General features: G+C 35.8%; 1 protein-coding gene across 6 annotated transcripts in view; it reads left to right on the forward strand.

The window, feature by feature from the left end:
- LOC134538356 (C-1-tetrahydrofolate synthase, cytoplasmic) overlaps positions 1–27,528 on the forward strand; it is a 298,992-nt gene that overhangs the window by 236,021 nt on the left and 35,443 nt on the right. For 2 of the 6 annotated variants that reach the window (XM_063379607.1, XM_063379605.1), the window contains 6 exons: positions 3,991–4,063; positions 11,641–11,839; positions 14,254–14,390; positions 17,163–17,255; positions 18,566–18,707; positions 21,785–21,896. In XM_063379607.1, coding sequence (XP_063235677.1) covers positions 4,011–4,063; positions 11,641–11,839; positions 14,254–14,390; positions 17,163–17,255; positions 18,566–18,707; positions 21,785–21,896 — 736 coding nt within the window. In that variant the 5' untranslated portion in view covers positions 3,991–4,010. Of the gene's footprint in view, positions 1–396; positions 604–637; positions 702–1,773; positions 1,940–3,990; positions 4,064–11,640; positions 11,840–14,253; positions 14,391–17,162; positions 17,256–18,565; positions 18,708–21,784; positions 21,897–27,528 lie in introns of those variants that run through there. The other 4 variants (XM_063379609.1, XM_063379604.1, XM_063379606.1 and 1 more) reach the window with 4 other exon arrangements.

Here is a 27,528-nt window from a genome sequence, read left to right on the forward strand (position 1 = left end):
AAGCAGTACAAGTATAATCGGCTACTCATGAAAAACAAAATTATTCGATGTGTACAAAACTTGGATTCTTACCATTGTAACACAAATGTTAGATTGAAACACGAGTAGGATTTTGTTATTTACTTTTGTTTCGTATTAAATATGCATATATCTTCCTTATAAATTTAGACATCTAGAGAACCTAGCTCTATGGAAAGTTTTATTTCGTCTTGAACTTTGGAAAGAAGTATTCGGAGTTGTACGTTGTGCGTACAATAACCTCTTGATATTGAACTATTTAACTGTGCTTTTTCTGTGTTAGAAGCATTACAATTAAAAAATAACGCAGCGCTGCCCTTTGCACTTGTTTTCAACAGTCGTAGAGGGCGCCATCAACTCGTGACGTCATGAGTCCAATCACATGAGCGCCAATGGCCTGTGACCTTGAAAAAAATTTATGCCGGGTAAAAAAAAAAATATGTTGTCCATAATAAAAGAGCAGTAGCGGTTTTGTCGCTTCTTAGTTCGTCCGATATTTATTCAGTCACCCGAAGATCGCTCACGCATCGCTGTAATAACGACGAAGATTGGACTCTTAGCGTTTTCTGACAATAGACGAAGCAGGTAGGTGCAACAGGTGGTCTTCCAAACTTCCATTTAACCGTGTTGAAAATTCGAAATCGCTTTGGCGCTTTTTCGTTACACCTGCAAGACTGGATAAGGTAATATTAATTGTAACAGTAACACAACTCGTGTTCACCGTATAGTGCATTTCCATGTCATAGCAGTAGATGATGTACCTATTACGGATAGTGTTATCATCTTGCCGGTATTTTGAAATGTCTGGTGCCGCGTACGTTGTTTTTATTACGTAACTCGTGTATTTACGTAACGTGGTAGTAGGGCGTACTTTTCCAGTAATAAATATATTTTATCTTTCATAACATACGTAATATTTTCGTTAGAAAAAATTTTTAAGTCGCATGTTAGTGCTTGAAAACAAAAAAAAAATATTTTCGTAATTCCATGAAACATTTGAATTCCTCCTACATTCAAGCAAAAAAAACTATAAAATGGACAAGGCTGAAAATTGGGCTTGAATTAAAAAGTAATGGAACCAAGCAATTATACACTATATAAAATAAACACTATAATTGGTTTTATTGTATAACTACATAGGTAGTACTATTTACTTTTTAATCTAGGATTTGTTCATCGTTGGTGACCATAGCTAGCCTAACTTTGTTATTTTTTGGTGGATTGCAGTAAACTGCTGCTAACCTAACATGTTTATTTGAGACCTGCAAGTAAGCACTCTTTAAACCTAACAAGTATTCATGTTAACTTGTTACGAGTGTTTAAGTACTTCATGTCATCTCTTGCAAAATAGCATCGAAGCTATGACATCTTGCACTGGCGGCCCTAAACTTTGTGGGGTCGTAATACTTTGGGACCAGAGAGAAAGAGGGGTTTCAGGGGCCATCCTCCAGAAAGTTTGTAAACCCTTTAATAAGCCATCTTGCAACCTAAATTTTGACTATGGTTATGTTAATTTATCTCGGTAGTCACAGGTGCTTCTGTGAACATAGAGCTGGCACCGAAACCTGCTAGCCGCGGGGCCCTGGGCATTTGCCCCGGAACTGCTCCCAGTGTGCCAACCAATGGCATAGTACCGGCAACCATGAATGTGCCCTTCGACCAAGGGCACAAATAATGTGTTGTCTTCAGTATCTTGAACAATTATAAACACTTTTCTTTTGAAGTACTTTATGAGTTTTTCTTTTTTTTTAGTTGTGTTTTTTTTTTATACTTCATTAATTAAATTTACAGGAATTACAAGCATAAAGAGGCACTCCAAACTACCTAGCTACCAAGTCAAAACTCACGAGTCATTCTAGGGGTTGGTGGCAGAGGTGCGACAAGTTTCCACAGCATGTGCACATTTTGGACAGTCAGGGAGGTAAATATCTTACGTTGCGATTTCCCGCAAAGTTAAAGTAAAATGATCAGACTACCATTTTTCAACACGAGAGACCATATTGTATTTACCCTAAAAAGAGTTTATAAATATGTTATAGTTCGTGAGAAATAAGTTTATATATATATATAATTTAAAGTAGTTTTTTGAATCGCATAGTAATGAACGATTCATAGGTTACGTTATTGACATATAAAAAAAAAAAAAAAACACTAAAATGTTGTGGACACTTGATTGGGTTAGTATAGTGACAATAAAAATACTGTGAAATCATGTTGCTTTAGGTTAGCAACGTTAAAAATACTTTGGAAGTTTTGGAAGGTTGGTTTGGTTCGTATAGCTACATAAAATATACTGTAAATCATGTGAACGGTTTGTTAGGTCAGAATAGCCACATGTTAAATTGGTAATTCCTAAGCAACCATACATATACACACATATATATATATATATATATATATATATATATATATATATATATATATATATATATATATATATTTTTTTTTTTTTTTTTTTGAAGCTATACTAACCCAACCAACCATCCACAATGGTTAAAAGTATTTTTTTTAATTTTTAAGTATTCCTAATCCACTATTTACAATATTTGAATAAAGTTCATCAAAACAAACACACAAACAGACATTGGTAAAGAATTAATTGGCGGCGGCAGCTGCAATGAACAGGTATTTAAATGTTAGATAAAAACTGTGATTTCTCATAAATTAGTAGGAATTTATTAACGCTGTTTTCATGGTAAATACAAGAACATCTGTAGTGTTACAAAATGGTATTATCGTAATTTTATTTTTACTTTGCAGAAAAGCCGTGACGTAATATATTTTCTTTTGGGGAAAATGGGGGGAACAAATACGTTAAATTTGGTCAGCTGGGAAAATCGGAGAATTCGCTTGAAGTCCTGTAAAAGTCATGGAAATTCCGCAGTGATAGTAATTTTAAGAGGAAAATTTTATGGGCCAGTCTACCATCGCACATACTGAGAAAGCATTTTTTATTTATTTATTTATCTTTAAAAAAGGTTGTGTTTCAGTGCATATTCATGCACGCCATAACATAGCGTATGCGAGGTTCTGTTTTAACTAGGCCAGCTCTAGGGTTGGTGGAAGCTGTATTTTTTTTTTATTTATTACAGAAAATCGCATTATATGTAAATTATTTAAAAGAAATAGAAGGGGAAAATTGTAATTCTGTCATAGCAAGTAGGGAATAAGTCTGGGAAATTGTATTACAGAATTGTGTGACCACACCTTGTTCTGGGAAAAGTCATAAAATTTAATATATGTACACTTCATAAGAGTAAAAACCTACAATGTTATTTATACCTAAATGTATTTCTGGCATGTATATGTATACATGTATACTGTTTAGGTCTGTATCACATGCTCACGCGTTCATGCGTATCAAATAAACGGTGATGTGGCAACGGTTTCGGATTGTTACGATCGCTAAGGACCCGGAGAAGAGCCGATGCGCAGGGCTGTGTTTCACGTGTGATTAATTTCACTGAGGTGGCCCGGTTACGTGTAGGGCTTGCTCGCGACTGTATCCCCCCTGAAGCATGCCCCACCAGTTACCACATCAGGGTCGAGGGGTACTGTGCTGGTAACGACGAATCACGAGCAAGTGGCAAGTGTGTTGCAAGTCTGCATTGCTTGTACTTGTCCACAAAATTTTCAATTTTATTTGTTTCCCAAAATCCTTGAAAATGAAGAAATTGCTATAAAAAAGGGGAGAGGGGGGGAACAATATTAGCTGGAAAATAGTGAAAATTGTCATCCAACCTTTCGCCCCTTGCAAACCAGATGTGTTAGCAGAAATTAATTATGGTACTCCTAGGAAGGTTAGTTGAAAGGTGGAAGTTAAAATATTGATAATGGGGTGTTCCAGATACATAATCATAACATGCCGTAACTATGAGGATTTTATATCCGTGCTACATGTCTTGATTTTTTGTATGTATGGTAATATTTTTGTTATAAATATAGCTTTTAATGGTTGTTTTACCTTTACAGGATAGGCCCAGGAAGTAAAGATGAGTTCGGGAGATGGAACGGCAAAGCTACTGTCCGGTACAGATGTTGCAAAGTAAGTTGGTTAGCTCTAAGCAAATGCCAGATGCCAATATGTGACTTCTTTTGTATTAATCAAGTGAATGAATGCATTTATTTCAGTTCTTATAATCGTTTGTACCTGTCATTTCTTATGAGTTTTTTTTTATGACATTGCTTCACGCAATATATATTTTCTTTCTTTTGGATTCAATCCTACAAAGCATTCATTGCAAATTATTTACATAATTAAATTATTTATTCTATTGTAAATATGATATTTCACAGTGACATGTACAGCAAAGTCTCTGTGACCCAACATATATCAAACTGTCAGTTGTCAGATTACTGAATTTTTGAATTAAAATGTTATTGAAACAAGATTTGAATATCATTACACACCAAATATTTGGGGGGGAGAAAAATTAACACAGTATATAAGGTGTACAAAGAATATATGCAACATAGTCAACAAAGTATCATTTTGTTCCAAACTTTTGATGTGTAACATCTTAGCTCTCAGCATACGGCATTTGGCAGGAGTAATTTCGTGAATGGAACGGAAGTCTCATGGAATGGGAATGTGTAACCACAGTGCTACCATCTGTGGTGGATGGCATGAACCAAGGTTCACAAAGCCAAAGGGAGACTATATAGTATTAAGTATTAACTGTTTAGTGAAATTTAACCAAATGGACAGTATCTTAATAAAATTATGTGACAAAAATCAGGCCTAAAGATGAGGTTTAGTATTTTTTACAAGTCTTTTCCACTTTTATCAGAGCTGTTTCATTATATAGTTTAAGATTTTGGTCTGCAAATGGAATGATCCGATAGTTGACGTAGCTGCTCCGGTGCAAATCCTAGCAAAGGGTGCAGAAACTGCATGTGATTCGCTTCAAGAAATGTAGTTGAAACACAATTTTTTTTAATATTTATTCTTGGCTGAGCATTATTATTTTTAAAGAATTATACGCTGAATTTCATTTCAGAGTTTCATATTCTAAGTGTATCAGCTACATGCGAACACATGAATTGGCTAGTTACCGAGTTTACGCGTTGCACATCTCTGGCAAAGTACTGAAAGACTTGCTGAAAATTTTTTTTTATTAGTTTGGCTTAAAGTCTCATTGTCATTCGAGACAAATACATATAACTAACACAGTGCAAGGAATTGACATGTAGCAGGGCTGTACAATTTCCTGGCACCAGGTCTATATAACTCGTAACGTTTCCTTGTTGGCGACAACTTCTGCCAAAATACCAAGCTATACCTTTACAGTAGGTCAGTCACGTTTTGCTGTGGCAAAAATTTTGTTGTGCAGAGATGACTTTGTTTCCAAATTGTAATACGTTAACTCTAATTACTGATATTGTACCAAGTTGCTATATCTAGGTAACGTTTAATACTTTAATCAAGGTATATACACTGCCCACAGGATAACTTGATGCTTGGGTGACGTCACGAACGTTCAGAAAGCTTGTAGGGGGAAGGGGAGCAAGCTGGCATAGTATACACAAACCAAAAACATTGAGTCTATATTTAAAAAAACTGAGAAATTCCAAGTTCTTCGATTAAAAAAAAAGAGTAGTGTACACAACCAAAAAACATTAACTTACAGTCTATTATTGATTAATAATAATAAAGTCACCAATTTACTCGCTCTCCTCAAGAATTCCAATTCCTTCCATTTCATCTTCGGTAGAGTTCGAATCTTCACTGCTACTGTCTACACCGCCAAGTGTAATAATTATTTTGTTGATTTCAATGTCAAAACGAACATCCCGGCTGTAATACTCCTGCTCTAATTTTTCAACATGATTACCAAATGGAACCCAATCTTCTTTTCCCATGCTCTCAAATTGTTCTTCGCAAAGTCATCTATTTTGAAGGACACATTTTTTGATGCAACAATACCCCTAACTTTACCCCATATACCTTCAATGGGATTCAAGTCGGGATGGTAAGGTGGAAGTCGGAGCGGTGTGTGACCGAAACTTTCAAGAATCTGGTCGACGGAATACACTATGTGCCGTGGCTTATTTATCTTAATAAGTTCGTACAATGTTGGCTTCAGCATGTCTTCAGTAAATGAAATTTTGTTTTCTCGCAGCCACTTTTTCATATCATCTTTTGTTGACGAAGATGTTGGCGGTTTGTTTACTCGGACATTGTGATAGGGTGCATTATCCAATACCACAACGCTGTTTGTTGGCATGTTTGGTACGAGTTTTTCCCTAATCCACTTCTCATAATTGGCCTGGTTCATTTGGTGTTGGTAGTCACCAGTAGCTTGATGTGATTTCCACATAACGAGAGCATTTGGCACGAATCCATCTTTACCGCCAGCATGTATCATAATAAGGCATTGCCCTTTCGCTACTGGCCGAAGGACACCGTTTAATGTTTCATCTGCCCAGCTTTTTTGTTGCACATGCGAGGATAACACATACGATTCATCTACATAGATTATATTCCTGTTTTCATTTCTGAAACGCATAATGCTCTGTATATAATTAATTCTTTTCTGCCTGATATGCTTTTCGATAAGAACGAGGCGGTGAGATTTCGTTTTACGCCACTGAAAGCCTAACTTTTTTCAGAATTTTACGAAGGGTGTTATCGCAACCTTGAAACCCTATCTCCATCTTCAACTTCTCCCTAAGCTTTGGCACTGTTGGTGCACATTTTTCTGTGATATAAAAGTTATAAATTATCCTACGAACTACTCCTTCATCAAACCCATCCAGTTCGTATTTTGAAGACTTTTTTCTTTTCTTGTTAGGCGTCTCGAACAATCCTTCACCATCTTCGTTAATGTGTTGACCTTCTTTCTTTATACGTTGTACAGTAGCACAAGAAACTACCGTTGCTTGCGCCGTGCGCAGTTGCACACGTTCAAGAGGAATGGATAATGACATCACACCATTCCGAGCTTCATTTTCCATAAAATTTAACACATTAAACACTATCTCTCGCGCCTGCGAATAAATTTTTTTCTGTTTAATTTTAGATAACGTAGGTGGCATTTTTATATTAAGCACGTGGGGTAAAAAACGTTGCGAGAGAACACTTTACAAACAATTACTAATATTTTATACATTACAACAAAGAACCACTACTGCGAACTTGTTGATAGCTTACGTTTAATACGTATTCACTTTACTATTCTCTCTTTAGCTATAAACATGAAACACGTCACGATAGCACGTAGCGGACTGGTCAATGTTTTCATTCAGGGTGGTATGCGAAGTGAAAGTCTCGGAATACGTTCTCTGCGCATGCGCGTTGGGCCTCCCTCCCCTATACTCCCCTACCCACCCCTCCCAGGCAAGGCTACCGTAACGGTCACTCAGGCATCATCTTATTCTGCGGGCAGTGTAAATAAAAATGTAAATGTTAGTTCGTTAAAAATCTTAAATCTCTGAAAGTTCTTACCAATTTCTTTGAAATTTTGACACAACTTTGCTTTTCAATATGTACTTGTTTTTATATACGTATGTCACACCTGTGACCGGTAAAAAGATAGATAAAATATAAATAGGTTTGAAAGTATATATAAATGAATATTTTTGTGTTTGTCTTCTGTTTTGTAAAGATAAAGATATAGATAAGAAGATAATAGACATAGAGTGATAGAGGGAGGTATATGTATAGATGTAGAGATATATAGCTGGGAGATAGATTGAAATATTGATAGAAACAGATACATAGTGATATGGATAGATATATGTATATAGGTGTATATAGAGAGAGTTATAGCGATACTTAGTATATGTGTACCTACTTCAAACAAATAACAAAAAAAAATTGAAAGAGGCATAGCAATGCATGCCGGGCATTATCTAGTGTTAAAATAAAATATGAAAGTATAACTTCTTACCAAAGGTTTTTTTTTAATCTCTGGTTCCTAGATTTTGTGCCTGGCTTCCAAACTTTCAGAGATTTTGTAGAGACTTGGTTTATATTATTGGCCTGAAGTGACAGTGTAAAAGCAGTTCCTCTGGAGTGCAAGTGCAGTCTTATCACTATGCCTTCTCGCTCCATTCAAGCCCATGCTTAGTCAAGACAGATCCTACGGCCGCAAGTGATGTGAAATTGTTGTTATGTCGAGCGTGAAATAACATTCATACATTTAAGATGTTTGAAAAAAAAATTTCAATAGCAGTGAGTGATATCCTATTTAATAAAGCTAAATCCATCATTGAGAAATTTAAAATTCACAGAAAGCTGTTCTTGCATATTAAAAAAAAATAGGAGTAGGCCAATCAAATCCTCAAATACCAGCACTGACTATTCCTAGAACCAGGGGTGCCTTAGAATTGTGGTGTGGAAATGAATATTGTTTTAATTTGTTAGCAGAGAATTAATAGCAAAATTTATTTTTAAATTGTTAGGGATCCCAGCTTAAATTTTTAGGGATCCCAGCCACACAATTTGCTTAGCTGAAGATATTTTTTTTTTTTCAGCTGTTTAAAACATCATAGATTGCAGAGTTAATATTGACTACTGAACGTACAGAATAATTAGAAATTTGTCTTTTTAAATGGAAGTGTAGTAAAATAACTTTCATTGGTGATTTTATGATATTTTTTCATGCACAGAAATTAGCTAAGTGCTTGAAAAGTATGTATGTTTTCAGTTTGAGTAATTTATCTGCCTATATATAACATGTGAAGTATAAGTTATAGCAATGCTGCACTAAAAGTACCTGGTTAAATTTTTTTTGTTATGTCTATAGCAGAGAATAACAAACACAGTTTACCAGTAGTAAAAAAAATAGTAAAACAAATTCTTATAGAAGAATATCCTTCCTACTCTCTGAATATATTCTTTAATTTAATAGAAAATAAATTCAACTGTTGTTTTGTTGATATGACGTCTTGTGTTATAGTAACTGCTACCTTTTTTTTTTATTCTGTTAAGTGATAATTTTTCTTTATAAAAACAGTTACTTGTACCATTATCATGTATCCACTGCAGCTGTTCCCAAAAGGTGTTCCGCGGAACCCGGGGGTTCTTTGAGTCAGGACGAATGAAGCAGGCACAGTTATTGTCAAATATTTGGAGTTGGGGTTCCACCAAAATAAAAGCCGATCATAGAGTTTCCCTGTTCGAAAAAATTTGGGAACTGCTGATGTACTACTGTATAGTAAATTTTTGTGAACATTTACTATATTTGAAGGAGATTAACTTGTTTGTATTTTTTTTTGTGTTAAATATCAATGCATGTGTGTATATATTAATTACCTTGTACAACTTGACATGTCCTATATCCCGGAGCCTTGAATCCCATGTGGGATCCACCGAACAATAATAAAAAATAAAGCACAAAAATGCATGAGACATAATTAATTTTGACAGTTAAAATAATAAACCAGACATCTTGCATTGCCAGTTCTTATTGTCTACACCAGGAAATGAGAGCTTGAGCTGGACTCGAATCTCTGGAATTATTTTGTAGGCTCGCTTGAGGTCGGCACTAACTAAAAATCCCAAGTTCACAGACCTCTAGATTGCTTATTATTCAGGTTTTTTCTTTTCTTCCAGTTGTGACGTTCTTGAGCAACACACAGCTGTTTGTGTGTAGCAGTGGACATGGCTGTAACAAGATAAAACACTTGCCTGGTTCAGAGTTCATTTGACATTGGGAAACGAGCAATCCAGTCTATTTTTGAAACGTCGTTGTTTTAGTGCAACATTGTTGTAGCATCCTTGTGTCTTGGCGGCAATGTATTTTATTGTATAGCAGTTTTACTGGAAGATGCGCTACAATTGATCACCTCTAATCAAGGACATATCGGGCTCGGAATTCAAACTTTTTCAAGGAGGAGGAAAATCCATGGGGCCATACAATATTAAGCAATAACAAAATGAAAAATGTTATTTAAAAAAAATTTTTTTAAAGAATAGTTTATCACAATATATAAATTACAATTTTTTCTAACTACAAGGCTTTCTCCTTTTTTGTATATTTTTTACACTTCATGCTGTAAATTATTTAATTGTGTCTTCATGGGATCTGTGAAAACTATGAATAAATAAGTGGAAAAAAATTCTAAGATTAAAAAAAGTGTGATGTTTAATATGATACCAAATACATAATATTTTACCCCAGAGTTTTTGCACTTACTGCGTTTTCTGTTCTATATTTTATTCTGGCATTTAAGAATAATTGTTATTTATCCCTTCAGTGTATCTGACGTTCTGAGTTCAAACCATAATTTTTTTATGCTCTAGTTTGCGCTCTGCTGATGTTTAGCCCTTGTAAATATTGACTATCTAATTTATCTTAAGTACAGAGTATCTAAAGCATCAAAAATATTTTTGTAGTTACCTACGAGCAAACTCAATATTTATATTCGTAATCTAGATTGAACATTCTATAATTATGCAAAGACAAGCTGCCATTGAAACACACAGAGAAAAATTTTAAACAATTTTTTTTTTCTAGAGAATTTTATTAACATTTTTCATTTATGGTTGTTATGTAGTAGCTACTTTAAATCTATGCATCAGGGCTGTAATTATTTAAATTTTTTTATTGTTATTGGCAGTACGGAACAGTAAATCATTGAAGTTTTTATAAATAAAATAAAAATTGCATTGAAAGTGTGTAGCTTGTTATTCCCCTGTAAAAAAAAATGAGACAGTGGTTACACTAAACATTAAAATAAATATAAAGACTCGAGGTAGTACTGAACTGACCAGGCAGAAGTATTTGGGAATAGGAGTGAGGGGGGGGGGGGGGGCGAATGACTAATAATGTTGTGCGGGTTAGGACGATAGTGTTGGGAGTTCTGCACATCAGGAGCAGGTGCCAGTGACTTGCGGTGTCGGGTGTGGTGTGTTTCTGTAGATTGTATGGTGAATTGCTACAAAGCCGAAATTACACCTAGAAGCATGCCAATACTTACTCCATATAAAACAAAAATGAAAGTTAATACACTATATAGCATCGGGAAGGTGGAGCTTGAATTTTCTTTATTTCTTTCAAAAAATCACAAAATCACAAATTCTGTAAAAAAAATAAAAAATTGGTTGTCTGTAAAGTCGGTTTACGGACAATAGTTTAACGTGATAACGTCATAACAAAACATTGATGAAATGATTGCATACTTTTATGAATAAAATTGAATCATTTTTATTTGATTATCACTATTTTGTTTGGATACAAAGAAGGAGTGAAATGAAATCTACAATTTAATTGATAAATGTACTTTTATTTGCACTGATTAATTCAAATATGTTTATTACTTTAACGAACCAATTATTTTAACTATATCTTTTATACATGTTTTCTATTTAACTTCTTCCAACCTGTGTTATTCTGTTAAGGATAGGACGATGATAGGAAAAGTAGGAAACTAATGGGAGTGTTTCAAGTTTAATGTGCCTCGAAAAAGTCAAATCGATGGTTGTTCCAATCGAGTGGAGGAGGGACAGATGCGGCGCAAACGTACAGTGAGCGTAACGGGACACTTTTTCGTGCGTGCACCCGGCGTTCATATATTTATTAGATGTTGTCACGTCAAAAATTTCAAAAAATTAGTTTGGAAATATGTGTAGTTTTGGTTGTGGAAAGCAGGAGCTGATGGCCTGTCTCGTCGCAGGGAGATCCGGGCGGGCCTGGCGCAGGACGTCGCCCGGCTGGCGGGGAGGATCCCGGACTTCCGGCCGGGGCTGGCGATCGTGCAGGTGGGCGCGCGGGAGGACTCCAACGTCTACATCCGCATGAAGCTGAGGGCCGCCGCGGAGATCGGCATACGGGCACATCACATCCAGCTCCCCAGGACCACCACCGAGGTGGAGGTGCGTGTTCCGTCGCTCTTCTCCCTCTCGTCCGTGTGAGGAGCTCTGGCACTCTCTCCTCTTCGCAGTGTGAAAGTGCAGTTTCATATATCGCACCCTGAGCACAAGACTATCGTAACTCAAAAATCAGTGCGATACTATCACAACTCGGACGCCACAGTCTTGCACATATTCTTATATAATGTTTTTCCAGAGTGCAACACCTCATTATTTGGCATAAGTCCCGTGAAAGTAAGTATAATATTGTGATAGTCTTGCAGTGCCTAGATAATGATATTTTCCTGCTTATGGTAAAAATATCTCATAAACTCAATTTTTTTCAGTTACGATAGTCTTGTACTCAGGGTGCGATGTGTGTGTGTGTGTATATGTGTATATTTATGTATATACCGTACTGTCAAAGTAATACGGCCACATGTCAAAAGTAGAAACTTTTTAACACAATTAAACAAGATGTATATATATTATTGCAATAACGTGGTTAAATTTCTGACTTGCGTCCATATCGCAACATGGTTGTTTTGACCGGTTTTTTTTCTCTCAAAAAATTCAGGTATGGCCTTATTACATCTTGGTAAGATTGGCAGATATTGTTTCCATTGTGTGATCTTAACTCAAATTTCACATTTTTTTTAAAGATATGGCTCTATTACTTTGACAGTGCGATTTATATAGTCTTGCTACAGTGTGTGTGCACATTCTGGAAAGTAAGGGGAAAAGTCATGGGAAAGTCAGGGAATTTACTTTAAATCCTGGAAAAGTAGGGGAAATTTTAACAGTGGTAGTAACTAGATGGCCAAATAGGAAAATTAGTATTTTTAAAATAGTCTAGTAAATTTGAATCATGGTCATGAAAATTCTGGGAAAAGTCAGGAAAATTTTTAGTGCATATTTGTGTGGACAACCTGTACTAAAAGTCAATAATATTACAAAAGATTTTTCAATTTATCATGCTTTTTTTTTTATTTCTGTACCACTGAACCATGGGTACTGTTGTTGTTGTTGTTGTTGTTGTTGTTGTTGTTGTTGTTGTTGGTTTTATTTTCTTTTTTCTATCTACCATGATATATGTATGGCCTGCAACATTGTAACAAGGTTTACCTTTGTCTGGTTCAACGGAAGTTTTTGGCCATAGGCTGATATTGCTTTAACTAAATGCTTTAAAAAAGAATTGTGATTTAGGGTTTTATAAAGATGAACTAAGAATCTAAGATACATAAACTATAAAAAAAATCCCATATTTAGACTTGGGCTTGCTTGGCTCCTAAGTACAGGATCTTGTGATATTGACAAAAAATAATTTGAATAATGTTTACTATTATTTATTAATTTGAATTACTCTTTCTGGGTACTGGTAGGGGAGTTTTATGTATATTTAATATTAGCAGGGTTTTTTTTATAGTCAGTATTTGGTTTTACATTTTTTTTTCTCAAAAATTAGTTGGTATGCTTTGTTGTTTATACACCTTTTGCCATTACATACATATTTTGTTATTACTTTAAATTTTATGTTGGTTTAAGTTGTTGATCTATGTTAGAATATTTCTTAACGCTTGGTCTTGCATGCTGTTACTTTTTCTTGTGTTAACTATTAATTTAAATAAAAAAATAAAATTCTATTGTGGAGCATTTTTTGAAGACTTAAAATTTCATGTAAATTATGATAATTAACAATTATAATCCCTTGCATGACATCTTAACCAGTATTAGATAACATATATAAAATGAATGTTTGTGAAAACATATAAATACTTTAAAGCTATTGTGTTAAATGTATAATAAAAGCCCTGAAACAATAATTATGACAACATGAAATGATGAAAATTCTGTGTGAGACAGCCTCAAGGTCAGTTCCACGGGCCATGTTGGTTTTCCGCTAAAGGGTTTAGGTACCTTGGTTTAAGAACTGGTCATGCACATTTATCGCTATAACTCTTATTTTTTTTTGGCACCAAATTTTTTTATAAGATAACACTAAACGTTGTTTTCAGGCTGTGACATGTGCTGTCACACAAGTAATCTTGAGCTTTGTGTGACTTGATTTATATTAGTTAGCACGTATGTAATTAATATTTAATGTCAAAATTTGTGATGAAAGAGAGCTATTACTATAACGCTACAATATTATCCCTTAAATAATAATGGTACCTAGTAACAAAAATAAAATGAAGTAACTAACATGGTGTGTGAGGATAAACCTTAAAAATAATATTGCAATTTTTGGTTTGATACCGTTGAGTTTCTTTCAGTGATAGAAGTTAGGTTTTATATTGAACTAGGTTAAAAAAATTTTATTACAGATGCAGTCACATTTGTGTAAATCATTTATTCGATAAATATTTCCCCCACTTTTTTTTATTGTTGGTTTTGGTCCAAGCATTTGGTCCTTAGAGAAAGAAGTGTTCAATTTGCAGCTTCTGATGAAACTGAAGAAGCTTAATGATGATGCAAGTATCCACGGGATCATCGTTCAGATGCCATTAGACAGCGACAACGAAATTGATTCACACCTCATCACTAATAGTGTTTCACCTGACAAGGATGTCGATGGGTAAGCCTCTGGAATATAATTTTGCAGTTATTTATAGACACACAATAACACTTTCATTTTCTTTATAATCAATGATTTTGAAAACAAACACACACACACACACACAAGCACACACAAACGCACACAAACGCACACGCATGCACTTCCTTTGTTTATTGTTTTAATAAAAAAAATCGCAACTTGCACTTGTTACCAATCACAGTTCCGTTCTCTGATCAAAAGTTCATTAATTGGAAAAGTTTCTTGTTTCTAAAAAATGTTTTTATATTAATCTGATTATTTTGTGATAAAACAATTGTACAATACATACCAACACAGTTTCAGTTAAACTTCATAGATTCATTTTACTCTATATAAAAAAGAAATTATATCTCGTGGTTAAGTTTACTTTAACCAGGTACAACATTCCGCTGAATTTATACCAGGTAGGTGTCAAGGTCACCCTGGGCCAGTGCCGATGCCTGGGGTCAAATTTGTAATTAATATTTTCCTAAAAATACACCTAAAAAAAAAGTTGTAACTCTGCCTGGCTCTGATCAGCAGGTGTTACATTGTCACTTGAAAATTTCTTGTCGGAATTCCATGAGTTGCCGATGACGCAACCGGACGTGGCGACAATTGCCTGGCACCATGCACCAACCTTCCTTTTCAAAGCTAGAAACAAAGGGAGGCAACCCCGTGGGTCTACTGACCAATCACAGAACAGTATTCAGTACATGATCATATAGGAACATTGTCTTGCTGAAAATTATTCTCTGAAAGTCTTGAAATACACGTCACCCCACATCGTGGTTCCACCTGATTGGCTGGCTAAAAAATTACCCAGCGAACCTTTTAGGCTATTGCTGCGGAGTCATGCACACATGTGATGGGTTTTCCAGCGACGCATTTCTTAGATACAAAAAAAAAAATACTTCAGGGTACCAGAGTGTTCCATTACTGTATCCATTCCTTTCAAACCTTCTAGAATGTTCTAGAATGTTACAGTCTTACTGCACTTAGTGTGCTTTTTAATTGTAAAAATATAAATAATAGACATTTTAAATGACTAAACAAATTAGAGTGAAAGAATTATAATTAAAAATATATTACGTTCAGCTTTATGTAAAACCTAACCCGAACTAATGATATTTGTTTTAGGAAAATCAAAATACTTGAAATGCCTGTGCATAATAAAAGAAACATCAGCATAAATTAATCATGCACAAATAAATATAATGAAAATTAGTTAAAATATTATAGGGCAGGAGTACACTGTGTCACAAGTAAAACCACAAAACTTGTCTCTAATTAAAGCATATAATGGCTGATGTGGATGGGACATTAAGCCTTCGTTAATTCAGTCCAAGACATGCTGAATTTTTTAATGGGATGTACAGACATTTGCTTGGTGCACATCTGAGGTTTGAAATTCAGTGTCTTATGTTTAGTATTTTGGATTTTTTTTTTTTTTGCATGTTTAGTTTTAACATAATGTGATAACTCTGCTCTGTAATTCAACAAGATGTAAGCTATGAATGCAGCTGTGTATTTTTTTCTGGTAAAGTTTTTTTTTTTTTGTTTCCAGTGAGTGAGAAGTTTTGTATAACCAATATCAAACTGAACAAAGTACTTTAGGTTGGTAAATTTTTCTAATATTTTGTATCACATTTATTCAACATAAAACATCATCTTGCTAAAAGTTGTGTTGTAGATACCTACTTTATGATTTTTTGTGGCTGTTTAATTCAGCCAGGTCATATCTGCTACTAAGTCATGGCTATGTAATTTTATGTATGTACTATTTAGAATTGCAGCCATTCTAAATTACTCCATATTACTAACCTGCATCTCTAAAATTAATTTGCTGTTGAATCACAGTAACAAATATTTACCATAATTTGCAGGCAAGTAAGATAATAATTTATTGTAAGTTTTAAGTCTTTAAGCAGAGCTGATTTTCCTTGCTATGACTTCTTTGCTGGAAACTATTGTATGTCTATAAAAAGTCATTTTAGAAAGAAGAAAGAACTTCGTGCCTTACTCATGTGTTTTGTAAGGCAGCAAGTATGAGTGTATGACAGTACCTTTTTATTAGTGATTTTTATATGAACTTCAAACGTTCAAATAAAACAATGTAAATACAGTAAAACATTCTTAATGAAAACCCTGTTAGTACAAAAATTTCATTAATACAATCTGTTTTCACAGTAACTAGAAAATATGAGAGTTACAATCCTAAGCAATTTTTTTTTATTAAAAAGTGATTATTATTTAATTCAAATTTTTGTCTTGCTGGGTAAAATTACTACATTTACTAAGAAATGGGTAGTTCAAACATCACAGATGATGAGGAAAAAAAAAACCTGAAGTTTTAACTAAAATATTGATGTCATCTCCTTGGTTCAATTAAAAATGGGAAAAACTGCTGAGAAAATATGTATGTATCCAAAATTATGTAGGTATGTGTATCCTTGTAGGTAATCACTAAAACTTTTGTTTCATTATAATATCCTGAAAACCTGTTAAGTTTAGCACAGTACAAAAAATGTTTTTGAACCAACCTAAAAAAAAAAAGTAGTTAAAACTAATTGTGCTATAGTGTAGTTAGTAATAACTTCATTGTTTTTCAGTGTATACGAGCAGCAAATGCCAATATTTTTTTTATGTACACTCAATCTAAATCAATAAATTAATTCAACTAATTGGTGTTTATTTAAAATGCTGCATGTTCGACTAAGAATTTGTTTTTCTTTTCTTTCTTTTTCTTTTTTTCTTTTTTTTTTTTTTCAGTCTAAATGCTGTGAATGAAGGCAGGGTAGCTGTGGGTGATCTGGGAGGATTTCTTCCTTGCACTCCTAACGGAGCTATGGAGCTCATTAAAAGGTAATTAGTGCTGTGTACCTGTATTCCTGCCAGCAGTGGTACCTATGTACTGAAGGCATTTTTAAGTATTTCAAGGGAATGGCGTAAAGATATCCTGCAAAAGTCGGTTCTGTAATAAGCATTACTCAAATAAATATTTGCTGTCTTGTGAGCATGAAAGGATATTCTGAAAATTAGAATTTTGTATGAATGTATTTTACGACAGTACCTACTACATTTCTATTTTCAATTTGTTTTGAAATCTATAGTGGTATATTATATACATGGCATGAACATTATTACAATAAATAGGCTTGTTGAATAAATAATTGTTAAAATCTAAAATGTGAGGAAAATATTTTGTCCTGGCATTTATTTTGCTTATTATATATGTATCTCGTTCAAAGCATGCAGGGATTCATGCAATGATTTTTAATATGAATTCCTCTGGGATGAAAAAACTGTGGTTAATAAGTGAAAAAGTATTAATATTAGCTTGGATATAGGCCATTTACTTAACATATATTTTAATTTGAGCTGTGGGGTTAAAAAGATCATATGTTAATGTAAATGTATTTACCTGAGTATAATGTGATATTTTTTTTTTTACCAAAACTGCTAAACGTAAAAGTGGGGGTTCCATTATGATCGTAAACTTGTATTTTGCCTGGTCAAAAATTTGAGTTTACAGTGATGTGAATAGCTTAAGCTTAAATGAAAAACCACACGCTCTGCCTTGTGTCACTTAACGCCACTTTGGACCGCTGTTAATTATTGCCTCCTGAACCTCTGCTAGGTTGAAGAACTACACGATCTGCCTGTAAACTGCTTCACATGTTAACGGCTTTCTGAACCTCTTGCTTGGAAGGGGGGTGTCAGCCCGTGATAGATGAGGCAGGACAACACTTGGAATACCTTGAAGGGGAAGGGAGTTAGTTCACAGTGGCTGCTGGCCACCCCCATGTATGCCAGCATTCCTGCTTTCTGACGCATGACTTTTGAACTACAGCCATAAAAATCTTTTTTTCTTCTAATTACTGCTTGCTGTTTCGAAACAGGCCATGTAGATCACTCTTTTAACAGAAAGTTGCACCTGAAAATCTGTTAGTAAATATGATATAAATTTACTGAATTAAATAATTTTTAATTTCTGTGTGTTTGAATTTTATTTTTACTCCATAAAGTTTTTTTCATAAACTCGTAATCAAAACGTTTGTACTCGCATTATGTTTCAGAGTCACATTATTTTCGGGTAAATACGGTACTTTAACAAATATTGATAGCATTATTTAATTAGTTGTTAACATGCAGGTTATTGATTCTCCTGGCAGGAGCGGTGTGACGATAGCTGGGAGCAATACGGTCGTGCTGGGCCGCAGCAAGATTGTTGGCACGCCTGCAGCGGAACTGCTCAAGTGGCACCACGCCACGGTTACCGTGTGCCACACCAGGACTAAGGACCTGGAGCAGCAGGTAGGCCGTGTCTTATCACGCACCCAAAGTACAGAGACTCTACCACCCAAGAGATAAGAGGTGTGTTAATTCATGGTGCCACTCTTGAGGGGGATCTCTCACCCTCTTCGCCAATATCGCCCTTCCCTTCGCTCGCAGAACTCTGGGAACTCGCTCGAAACTCCCGCGGAGGTTGGCGTTGCATGCTTAAATACACTTGTGGTTCCCTTCCTTGAACCGATGAAGAGTGGCTGTGACGAGTCACGTCGTCCCAGGCCGACACCTGAAACATCGATAAATGGCGACGCCTATTCACGTTACTCCACGTGGCGACCTCCGCAAGCCCGTAACTCCCGGGCCGCTAAAGGTGATAATAGCTCGAGGCTTGACGATGCGGAGGCAGGGGACGGGGGTAGCCAAGACCCTTGTATTCTGGCCAGGCCTTACGTCAGTGGACGGCGCGTGACGTCAGCCTGCTCTGAATCTGGCGCCCCTCGCTGTCTTGTCTACACTGCATTGTTTCATACAGGAAAATAAGTTTATGGGAAATATCTTGCAGGAAAAGGGATTGGACGGAAAATTGGATTGTGCAGGTACTGTCCGGACCAAACGTTGTGGTAGCTGGACTCCCTAGTGCTGTAGGCGCGTAATGTCGGCACGGCCCGGTCACACGCGGCGCACATTCGGCACGACCCGTCACGGCTCGGACGTGTTATCTCTGTTACAAAAACATATGCGTGTATCGCTTTCTCATCGCTCCCCAGGCCACAACGCTTTGGGTTTCACTCGTCCTTATCATGACACCTTAGGCCCATATAATTTTTTCACTATATAACGAGAAATGTAAAACCGATGGTGTGACTTATATTAACAACCCAAAAACAGCAATGTAATCAACCCATATGAATGCAATGCACACGTTACCAGTAGTCTGAATTTCACCTCGACAGATATTTTATCCAAATGTTGTTAGCTGAAAAACAAGGTTAAATATAGATATGAGTCGGTATCAAGGAATGTGTAATGAAATAAATATGTTACGCACAAATAAATTTAGCAAATGAAGTTTACTGCAGGGGGAAAAACGTATTTTTAATATACCTCGTCACAAGCATAAGTTTAAAAAAAATCAATTACATGAAAATATAATACTCTCTTGGTAAAAGTGCCACATACTGTAGAAAGAAAATTAAATAAAATCACCCTGTACGGGTAATTAACTCGTTAAATTACATGAAACAATAAAACATAAATCTCAGGAATTTAAAAATCAAACTGACCTGGTCGCCGGTTTTGGTTTAATGCATAATACTGTAAAATGCAAAATTAGACAATAAAATGCTACTATACAAAATTATGAAAGAAACAATATAATTCACAATAGCAAAATCGTAAGTATCAATGTCTACAGAATAAATACAATTTCCAAACAAAAATATAAAGGTATACTATAAATAAACAATGTATTGATAACCTCCCCCTTAAGGCATTGAAGTCATTGCTCACTACTTTAGCAATAATGTCTCTTTCTCGACTATGAATAACTTTATGAGGCAGTCGGCAGCGTCCACGTCCACGTCCACGTCCACGTCCACGTCCGTCCATTTCCGTACGTCTCGTAACTAGAGCTGTAGCAAACCGTATGTATTGAGTACTGAGTAACGGGTGCGCCGTCTATATACGAGTAACGAAACGTTACACACGGCTGCATTTCGTTACTCGCATTTTTCGTATGTTTCACGCATGCGCGCGCATATTCGATGAATTTACGTTACAAAGAACGATGTTTGTTTATTAAGTAAAGTATAATTTGGAAATTCGTCGTCCAAGTTTTTTACTGTTTATTAAAGGTATTGTGTGTGTAGACAAAGTTTGAGATTGGAACACAAACAACGTAAGAAAGTATTTTTTACAAATTAGAAATATCTATGTTTTTGTTTTTTATCATCGCGAATTTTCACGTTTTTTTTATTATCTTAAAAGAGATAATATAATAAAGCCGCTCTAATGAGATTTAATTGTTTCTTGGTTAACAAAAACTGTTAATTATCAAATATTGTTAATTGTATATATTCTATTTATTATTATTTACGGGACGTCATACTGTACGCGTACGCAATACGACTCGATTCGTTGCATTTTATGCGGTATCAGATGTAACGAGTACTGATTGTTATAGTAACGAATACATACGGGTACGCTTATTTTCGTTACTTTTACACCTCTACTCGTAACACGCACTGCGAGTTGGTCACGTAGCAATGTTTTCATGCTGAACGCTACCCGTACCGACCTGCGCGCGCATCGCCTGCCCCTCCGCCGCCTTGCCCCTTCACCCCCGCGCAGCCAGCTATCAGAACGTTTGGTCCGGACAGTATGTACATCTTAAAAGAGTTCTTAATTACTGTTATTTTCTCATAACTACCACAATGCCAGACCGCAACTTGAGAACCAACTGTTGCACAAAGCTTTGTTCTGTTATCTTTGGGAAGGTCATGTTTACTATCTACACAAAGAGCTTGGAATCTAACAGTGGGACGGACCAAAAACACCATGCGACATTTATGCAAGAATTTTTTTTCTCCAAATTTCGAATCCCTAAAATCACAGTGGAGACGAACACATTAAGTACTTTATTTAGTCACAGTTTTTATTTTTATCAGCATTTATGAATTCAGGTTGAATTATGTTTCGCAGATACATGTGTTTTTGTGATATCTTTGTGCTTTGTCCAATCAATATATGTATGTGCAAAGTTGTGGTTTGTTACGTGACATGGATTTTATCGAAAACATTAAGCACATAATGTTTTTATAATAAAAAATTAGTTTCCCGGAAATTTTTACTAATACAAAAATTATTTTCCCAAAGTTTGGGAATGGTCACTTTTCCAACTTTTATACTGTGTTTCGGGACCTCGTATACCTCTACTTTTATAGTATTTGATAGTATTAGAGTATTTATTAATTTTTTTTTTGAAAATATGATTTTCACACTTATATTTTTTTACACTCAAACCACAGTGACTTTGATCAGAGTGAACCACGTGTATATTTCTGGTGATTGTGAGATGCCAGGGACGTGGTTACGTGTTCCAGACCGCCAAGGCAGACATATTGGTGGTAGCCGTCGGTCAGCCGGAGATGGTGCGGGGCAGCTGGATCAAGAAGGGTGCAGTGGTGATTGACTGCGGCATCTCTTCCGTTCCAGGTGGGTGTTTGTGTGGTTTGTGTGGTGGGGAAGCCTGCAACTCACGTAGTTTCGGTTCCCTGCAAGAAGTTCCGAAGATTTCCGAAGTTTTGCGTTTTGGTATTAACGCCACTTCAGCCGCTAAATCGGAAGTTTCCAATGAAAACAAGCATTTTGTGACTGACCTAACCTAACCTAACCTAACCTAACCCTTCAATTTTTTTTTATTTTAATTTTTGAGAGAAATCCGAAGTTGCACGAACGTGGTAGGGAACCGAAACTACGTGAATTGTAGGCTTCCTTTGTGTGGTGTGTAACATCGGAGGAGACTACCGTATACACCCGAGAATAAGTTGGCCCTGAATGTAAGATGACCCCCAGTTATACATGTCAGGGTGGGTGAGTGGGTGCGTGCATGTATGTGTATGTGTGTTGTTTGCTGGGTCATTATTAGGTAATTAAACACACAGATAAGAGTACACTCTTTCCACTAGCCAAAAACATTTATTTTGTGTAAGAAATTTGAAGCTAACCTCAAACCTTCAAATAGGTAGGCCCCCATCGATGCTGGCATCAAAATCCTGGCAGTGAAAATAAATTCTCATTTTCCTGGTTCTGCATTTATAGCAACTTATTTATATATTTTTATTACGATACAAATGTAATTTGTTCTTTATAATTTAGAGTTTCAGCATACTTTGTTTTATAATGCAATATTTTTCGCTTGCATGATTTGTTTATATTGTAGTTTGGTATTTAACGTACGAACTGCCAGAAATAGTAACATTCCAGATATCTTAACATCCCAATGTAAGTGAGTCCATGACAGAAACTGAAAGATTGGTTTGAGCAGTATTTGTTCTAAAACTTTTTTTGTTATTTATTTAAATTTCTACACAGTTAAAGCAATGATCACACTGAAAATATGTCACTATTTAATTCAATGTAATCTTATTTAAATATTTTACTTTATTGAAGACAAAATTTAACCCAGTGAAACTAAGGCCTCAAAATTTATGGAACTTAGTAAGCATCTTGGTTCTATCTCTTGCCAAATTCATTGTGACAGCAGGGATGTAGCTAGGAAAATGTGAGTGTGGGTTGCCTGCAAAAAAAATGGCGACACAGCAAATTAAATACCACAACTTTAACGTCAATTGTTTTAGGAAAAACAACACCCCCGTTTAAATTTAACCAAATTTTCTCAACCATCGTTAACGTTCACTTCTATTTCAAGCGAATTCTTCTGTTCTTCTGTGCTGCCCAATGCTGAACTGCAGTTTTAAATGGGTAGTCTTGGACATCTGGACCTTCCAGCGAAATGCGAAGCAGGGAATCAAGCGTGAACTCACTCAGTCTGTTTCTCAAGTCAGTTTTTATGAGCTTCATTTGAGAGAAATCTCTCTCACAGTCAGCTGTGTGAAGTGGAATGACTCTGTACACTTGTGCGAGTTTGGCTATATTTGGAAACAAACTGCCAATTGTTTTGTCAGTGCAAAGAAAGTGGACCACTTCTGTACAAGTCTTTTTCCTGTGGTTATCAGCCATGTATTGCTTGATTTCACACCATTCTTGTAGGCAAAGTCTTGATTGTAATCCAAATCTTGCATACAACAGTTTTATAGCTTCTGTTCCATACACATCAAAGCGATGGTCATGAGGAGATGGAAGATGTGTAGGGTTAAAAATGGAAAAACATGTTAGAATGTCACAATCGGTAAATCTGACTTGAATGTTTTCAATTAGTGTTTGGAGGTACTGTAATTTAATGTTCTTGAAATGAGCAGCATTTGTTGGCTTGGTGTGAACTGAGACACCTTTACTTGCACACATTTCCAAATATGATGCAATTTCCCTCTCATTTAATCCTTCAAAATCTTTCAGTCTCTGAAGTTTGTTGATGGTTGAATCTACAAAAGACTTCACAATACTCAAATCAGCATTTTCCTGTTGAAATATTTTAGAAAGACGGTTCATGATGGGTAATACGTCACACATTAACAACAGTGTTGCAATGAATGAGAATTCAGTCACATAAGAACACAGACCCCGAGCCCTTGCATCATTTCTTTCTTCACATTCCCTTTCAAGACTAAGTACAACACTTGGATAAATATCTTTCATCCGAAGTACACATTCTCCATAGCTCAACCACCTTGTATGACTAGGCTGCTTGACCTTGCCTTGTGGATCTTGAGGAAATAGACACTGTAATTCATGCAGGCCAGCACTTCTGACAGAGCTGTTTTGGTAAAAGTCAAATACCTGCCTCATAATGTCACAGAATTTTTTTATTCCAAGGGTCTTTTCAGCAGCTTGCGATACAGCCATATTCAACCTGTGGCCTGCACAGTGTACACCAACAGCTTCACATACATTTTCTACACCTAGCTGTTGCTGAATTTCTACCTGTTTCTCTCTTATCTTTTTAACTGCCCCATTATGTTTACCTGTAAGAACAGGTGCACCATCTGTTCCAATACCACACAGCTTTGAGAAACATAGATCACTATCATGCAAATATGATATAACAGCATTTGAAATGTTAACAGAGTTCAGGGCAACACCTTGCAAATTTGAGGTACAATTTTTTGTACCACTAAGGCCACTATTTCCTAAGTCACTGAGAATGTCAATAATTTTCAGGAAACTGCTTTGCAGGAAACCTTCACTGTCAGCATAACGTGCATGAATGACTAATTGTTCAACTACAGCTGAATCTGTAGTCTCATCAATTTCAATTGAGAAGAATGGTGCATTTTGTAACTTGCCCAAGATCTCATTTTCTATCAGAGTGGATAAACTAATTACCATATCTTGAATGGATGTTCTACTACAGTAATTAGCATTTTTTTCTACACGAATTGTGTCTTTGATGGGAACACCAAGAAAGCATGCCAAGTCAAAAATAGGCTCAAAGTTTGTTGTATGAGGAATTTTCTTTTTGCACAAGAAGTATAGACATGCAAACGCTTTCATGAGATCTTCCTCACACATGCTTGGCTGTATTTTGTCACTGATGGGACCATGAAGGCTGGCTTGCAATTCAAGTTTAAGTGAATCAATATGTGCAGCACAATTTTCGTGTCGAACAACACTTTCCAATCGCAAACGAGTGCATGGGGATTTTGTCCAAGTATCTCTATCAAAAGGAGTTTTGTTAAATTTTTGACACAGCAAGCAGAACATACCTTTAGCATCTGTGTTGTAAACCAACCATGCTCTGTTAGTTTTCCACTCTCGCCTAAATGTGACTGCTTGTTTTCGTCCCACTGCAACTGCAGAACTAGTTGAGGGTGTTAGTGTGCTTGCTGGTAGCTGGTCTTCTGTAGATACACCTACAACACTTGATGAGCTAGTTGATGGCACTGGTGGCTGGTCTTCAATAGGCGCAGTGTTTGTCACAAGGCACTTGTTTTCAAACTCTGATACTTTACAATTTGATTTGGTAGTCTCTTCAGAATGAACATTCTCACTGTCCAGAAAAATTTCCCGTTTTTTTCTTGGTTGTGAAACGAAAAACTTTGTAATTGTCTGATTTCTTTTCCCATTGTTAGACATGTTTACACTACTGTAAAAGAAAGCCCTTTGTGAATATCTTAAAATAAATACAGAACCGACAATGTTATTACTAAAACTAATGGCTTATTTATGTTAGTTTTCTCACAAAAGTTTTATTAGTATACCATTTGTCACAAATTCTTCACTCACTCCTTTGGCACTCTAGAAATAGGCCATTGGAAGTAACAAGTAAATATACTCATCACCTCATAATACACAAGCCTTCTCTCAATAACAAAGAAAAACTTTCACAAGTCCAACTGACCTATCCACTCTGACACTCATACAACAGATTAATGTTTTTAGTATAGGCCTACATGCCTGGCGGCACTGTTATCTCTAAATCATCAGACGCACGGCGGCAAACGAGCCAGGCTAGGCGGCACGGAGTGTTTGACCTTGTCTTTGTCCCTCCAACGTAAGGAAAGAGGGGGAGGAATGGTTGCCTAGCAACGTAGAGACTTGGGGTGGGAAGGAAGTAGCAGAGAGCTTCTCTGCAGCGGCACATCACACGCAGCAAGACTGTCTAAAAATAGCTCATCCCCCTTCCATATTCACTCCTCCAGCTCCGGCCAGGCGGCAAAAACTGCTTAGCGCAACAAGGAGATAACATTCCTTGCCATACATCCAGGAATAGAGATATGGTTTTTAGATAAAATTAGTGTGGGTCGGCGATTTCCGAGTGTGGGTTTCACCGCCCCATGCCGCCCCATGTGGCTACATCCCTGGACAGGTAAACTAAACTATTATGACATACATTTTTCACGCGTATTACATCGCGAGACATTAGTGACAGTTAAAGAATGTGTTTGCTTACCTTTCCTTCAGGAAAAACGTTTCATTAACGCAAAGTAAGAAGTTACAGAAATGTTCAAAAATTACCTGGAACCGAAACCAAATATTTCTAAAGTTACTTTTGGGTCAGTTATTTTAAAGGATCCGAAACCGCAACCAAAAAATTGAGTAACCGCACAGGCCTCTAAATGTTGGATCTACAAAACAAAATTTTAAATAATAACTTTTTACTTGTTTAGGAAAATTAATTGCCAGGTATTAATTTTGTTGCATTTCGTACATCTCTATTAAGGTTCCATATAAGGTTTATCCAGTATTTATTTTTGTCATTCTCTCAAACTTCCCCCCCCCCCCCCCCCCCCCTTCCCTTGTTTTACTTTATTTTGTATTAATTTTTTTGTGGTTTTCTCTATAAAGCATAAAAAATTTTTGCTGTAAGTTTAATTTAACTTTAAATATATTTGAGATACAATTTTGAATTTTATTATCGTAAAAAAAATATTTTGAATTTTTTTGTTCCTTGAAATTGAAAATTTTAATAATAGTGTGTGTCAGCTAATTTCAACAGTTGGAATTTTGTGTTTTAAGTTTTTTTCTTCTTCTTCCCCCCCCCCTCCCCCCCCAGCTTTGAGAACGTGTTTAAATGTGAAACTACTTATACTAATTAATATGTTGTTGGTTGGAGTTCATGATATGCAGTCCAGACCTGCCAACTCTCACGATTTTGGTGTGAGGCTCACGATTTTAAGGTCCATCTCACGCCCTCACGCCAAAATAGTGTTTCCTCACGATTTTTCGGGGCCCCAAGATTTTGTTTGTAAAAGTTACAAAACAAGTTTTACGAAACTTACAGTAACGAGTTTCCATCAATACTCGAGTCACGTAAAGGAAGCAATTTTGCGTTTTGTAGCGTGTGCCGTGCTGATTTTTCTATCTCGCATAGTGGAAGAGGAGACATTGTGAAACATGTCACTACAAAAAAACACAGCTAACACGTGAAGTGTATTGCTTCCAATAAAAAAAATTATTTTTGCTGTGAACAGTGATAATAGTGTTACACGAGCAGAATGTTATTTTACATCTTTTTTAGTTGCGGCCCTGCATGATCGCTACACGACAGCGCTAAATTATGTTCAACTAAATTAAATCTGCAACCTATAATTTGTTGAAATACATTTTGAAGCAGAGACCATGTAACATAATGTACCTACAGGTATGTCACTTAAATATTTAAAGATTCTCATTTGTTGCTTTTTTTATATCTAACCTGTATTTTATGGGCCTGAAAGTTTTTATC

Source organism: Bacillus rossius, chromosome 13 (assembly GCF_032445375.1).
Source record: "Bacillus rossius redtenbacheri isolate Brsri chromosome 13, Brsri_v3, whole genome shotgun sequence".
NCBI lineage: Eukaryota > Metazoa > Arthropoda > Insecta > Phasmatodea > Bacillidae > Bacillus > Bacillus rossius.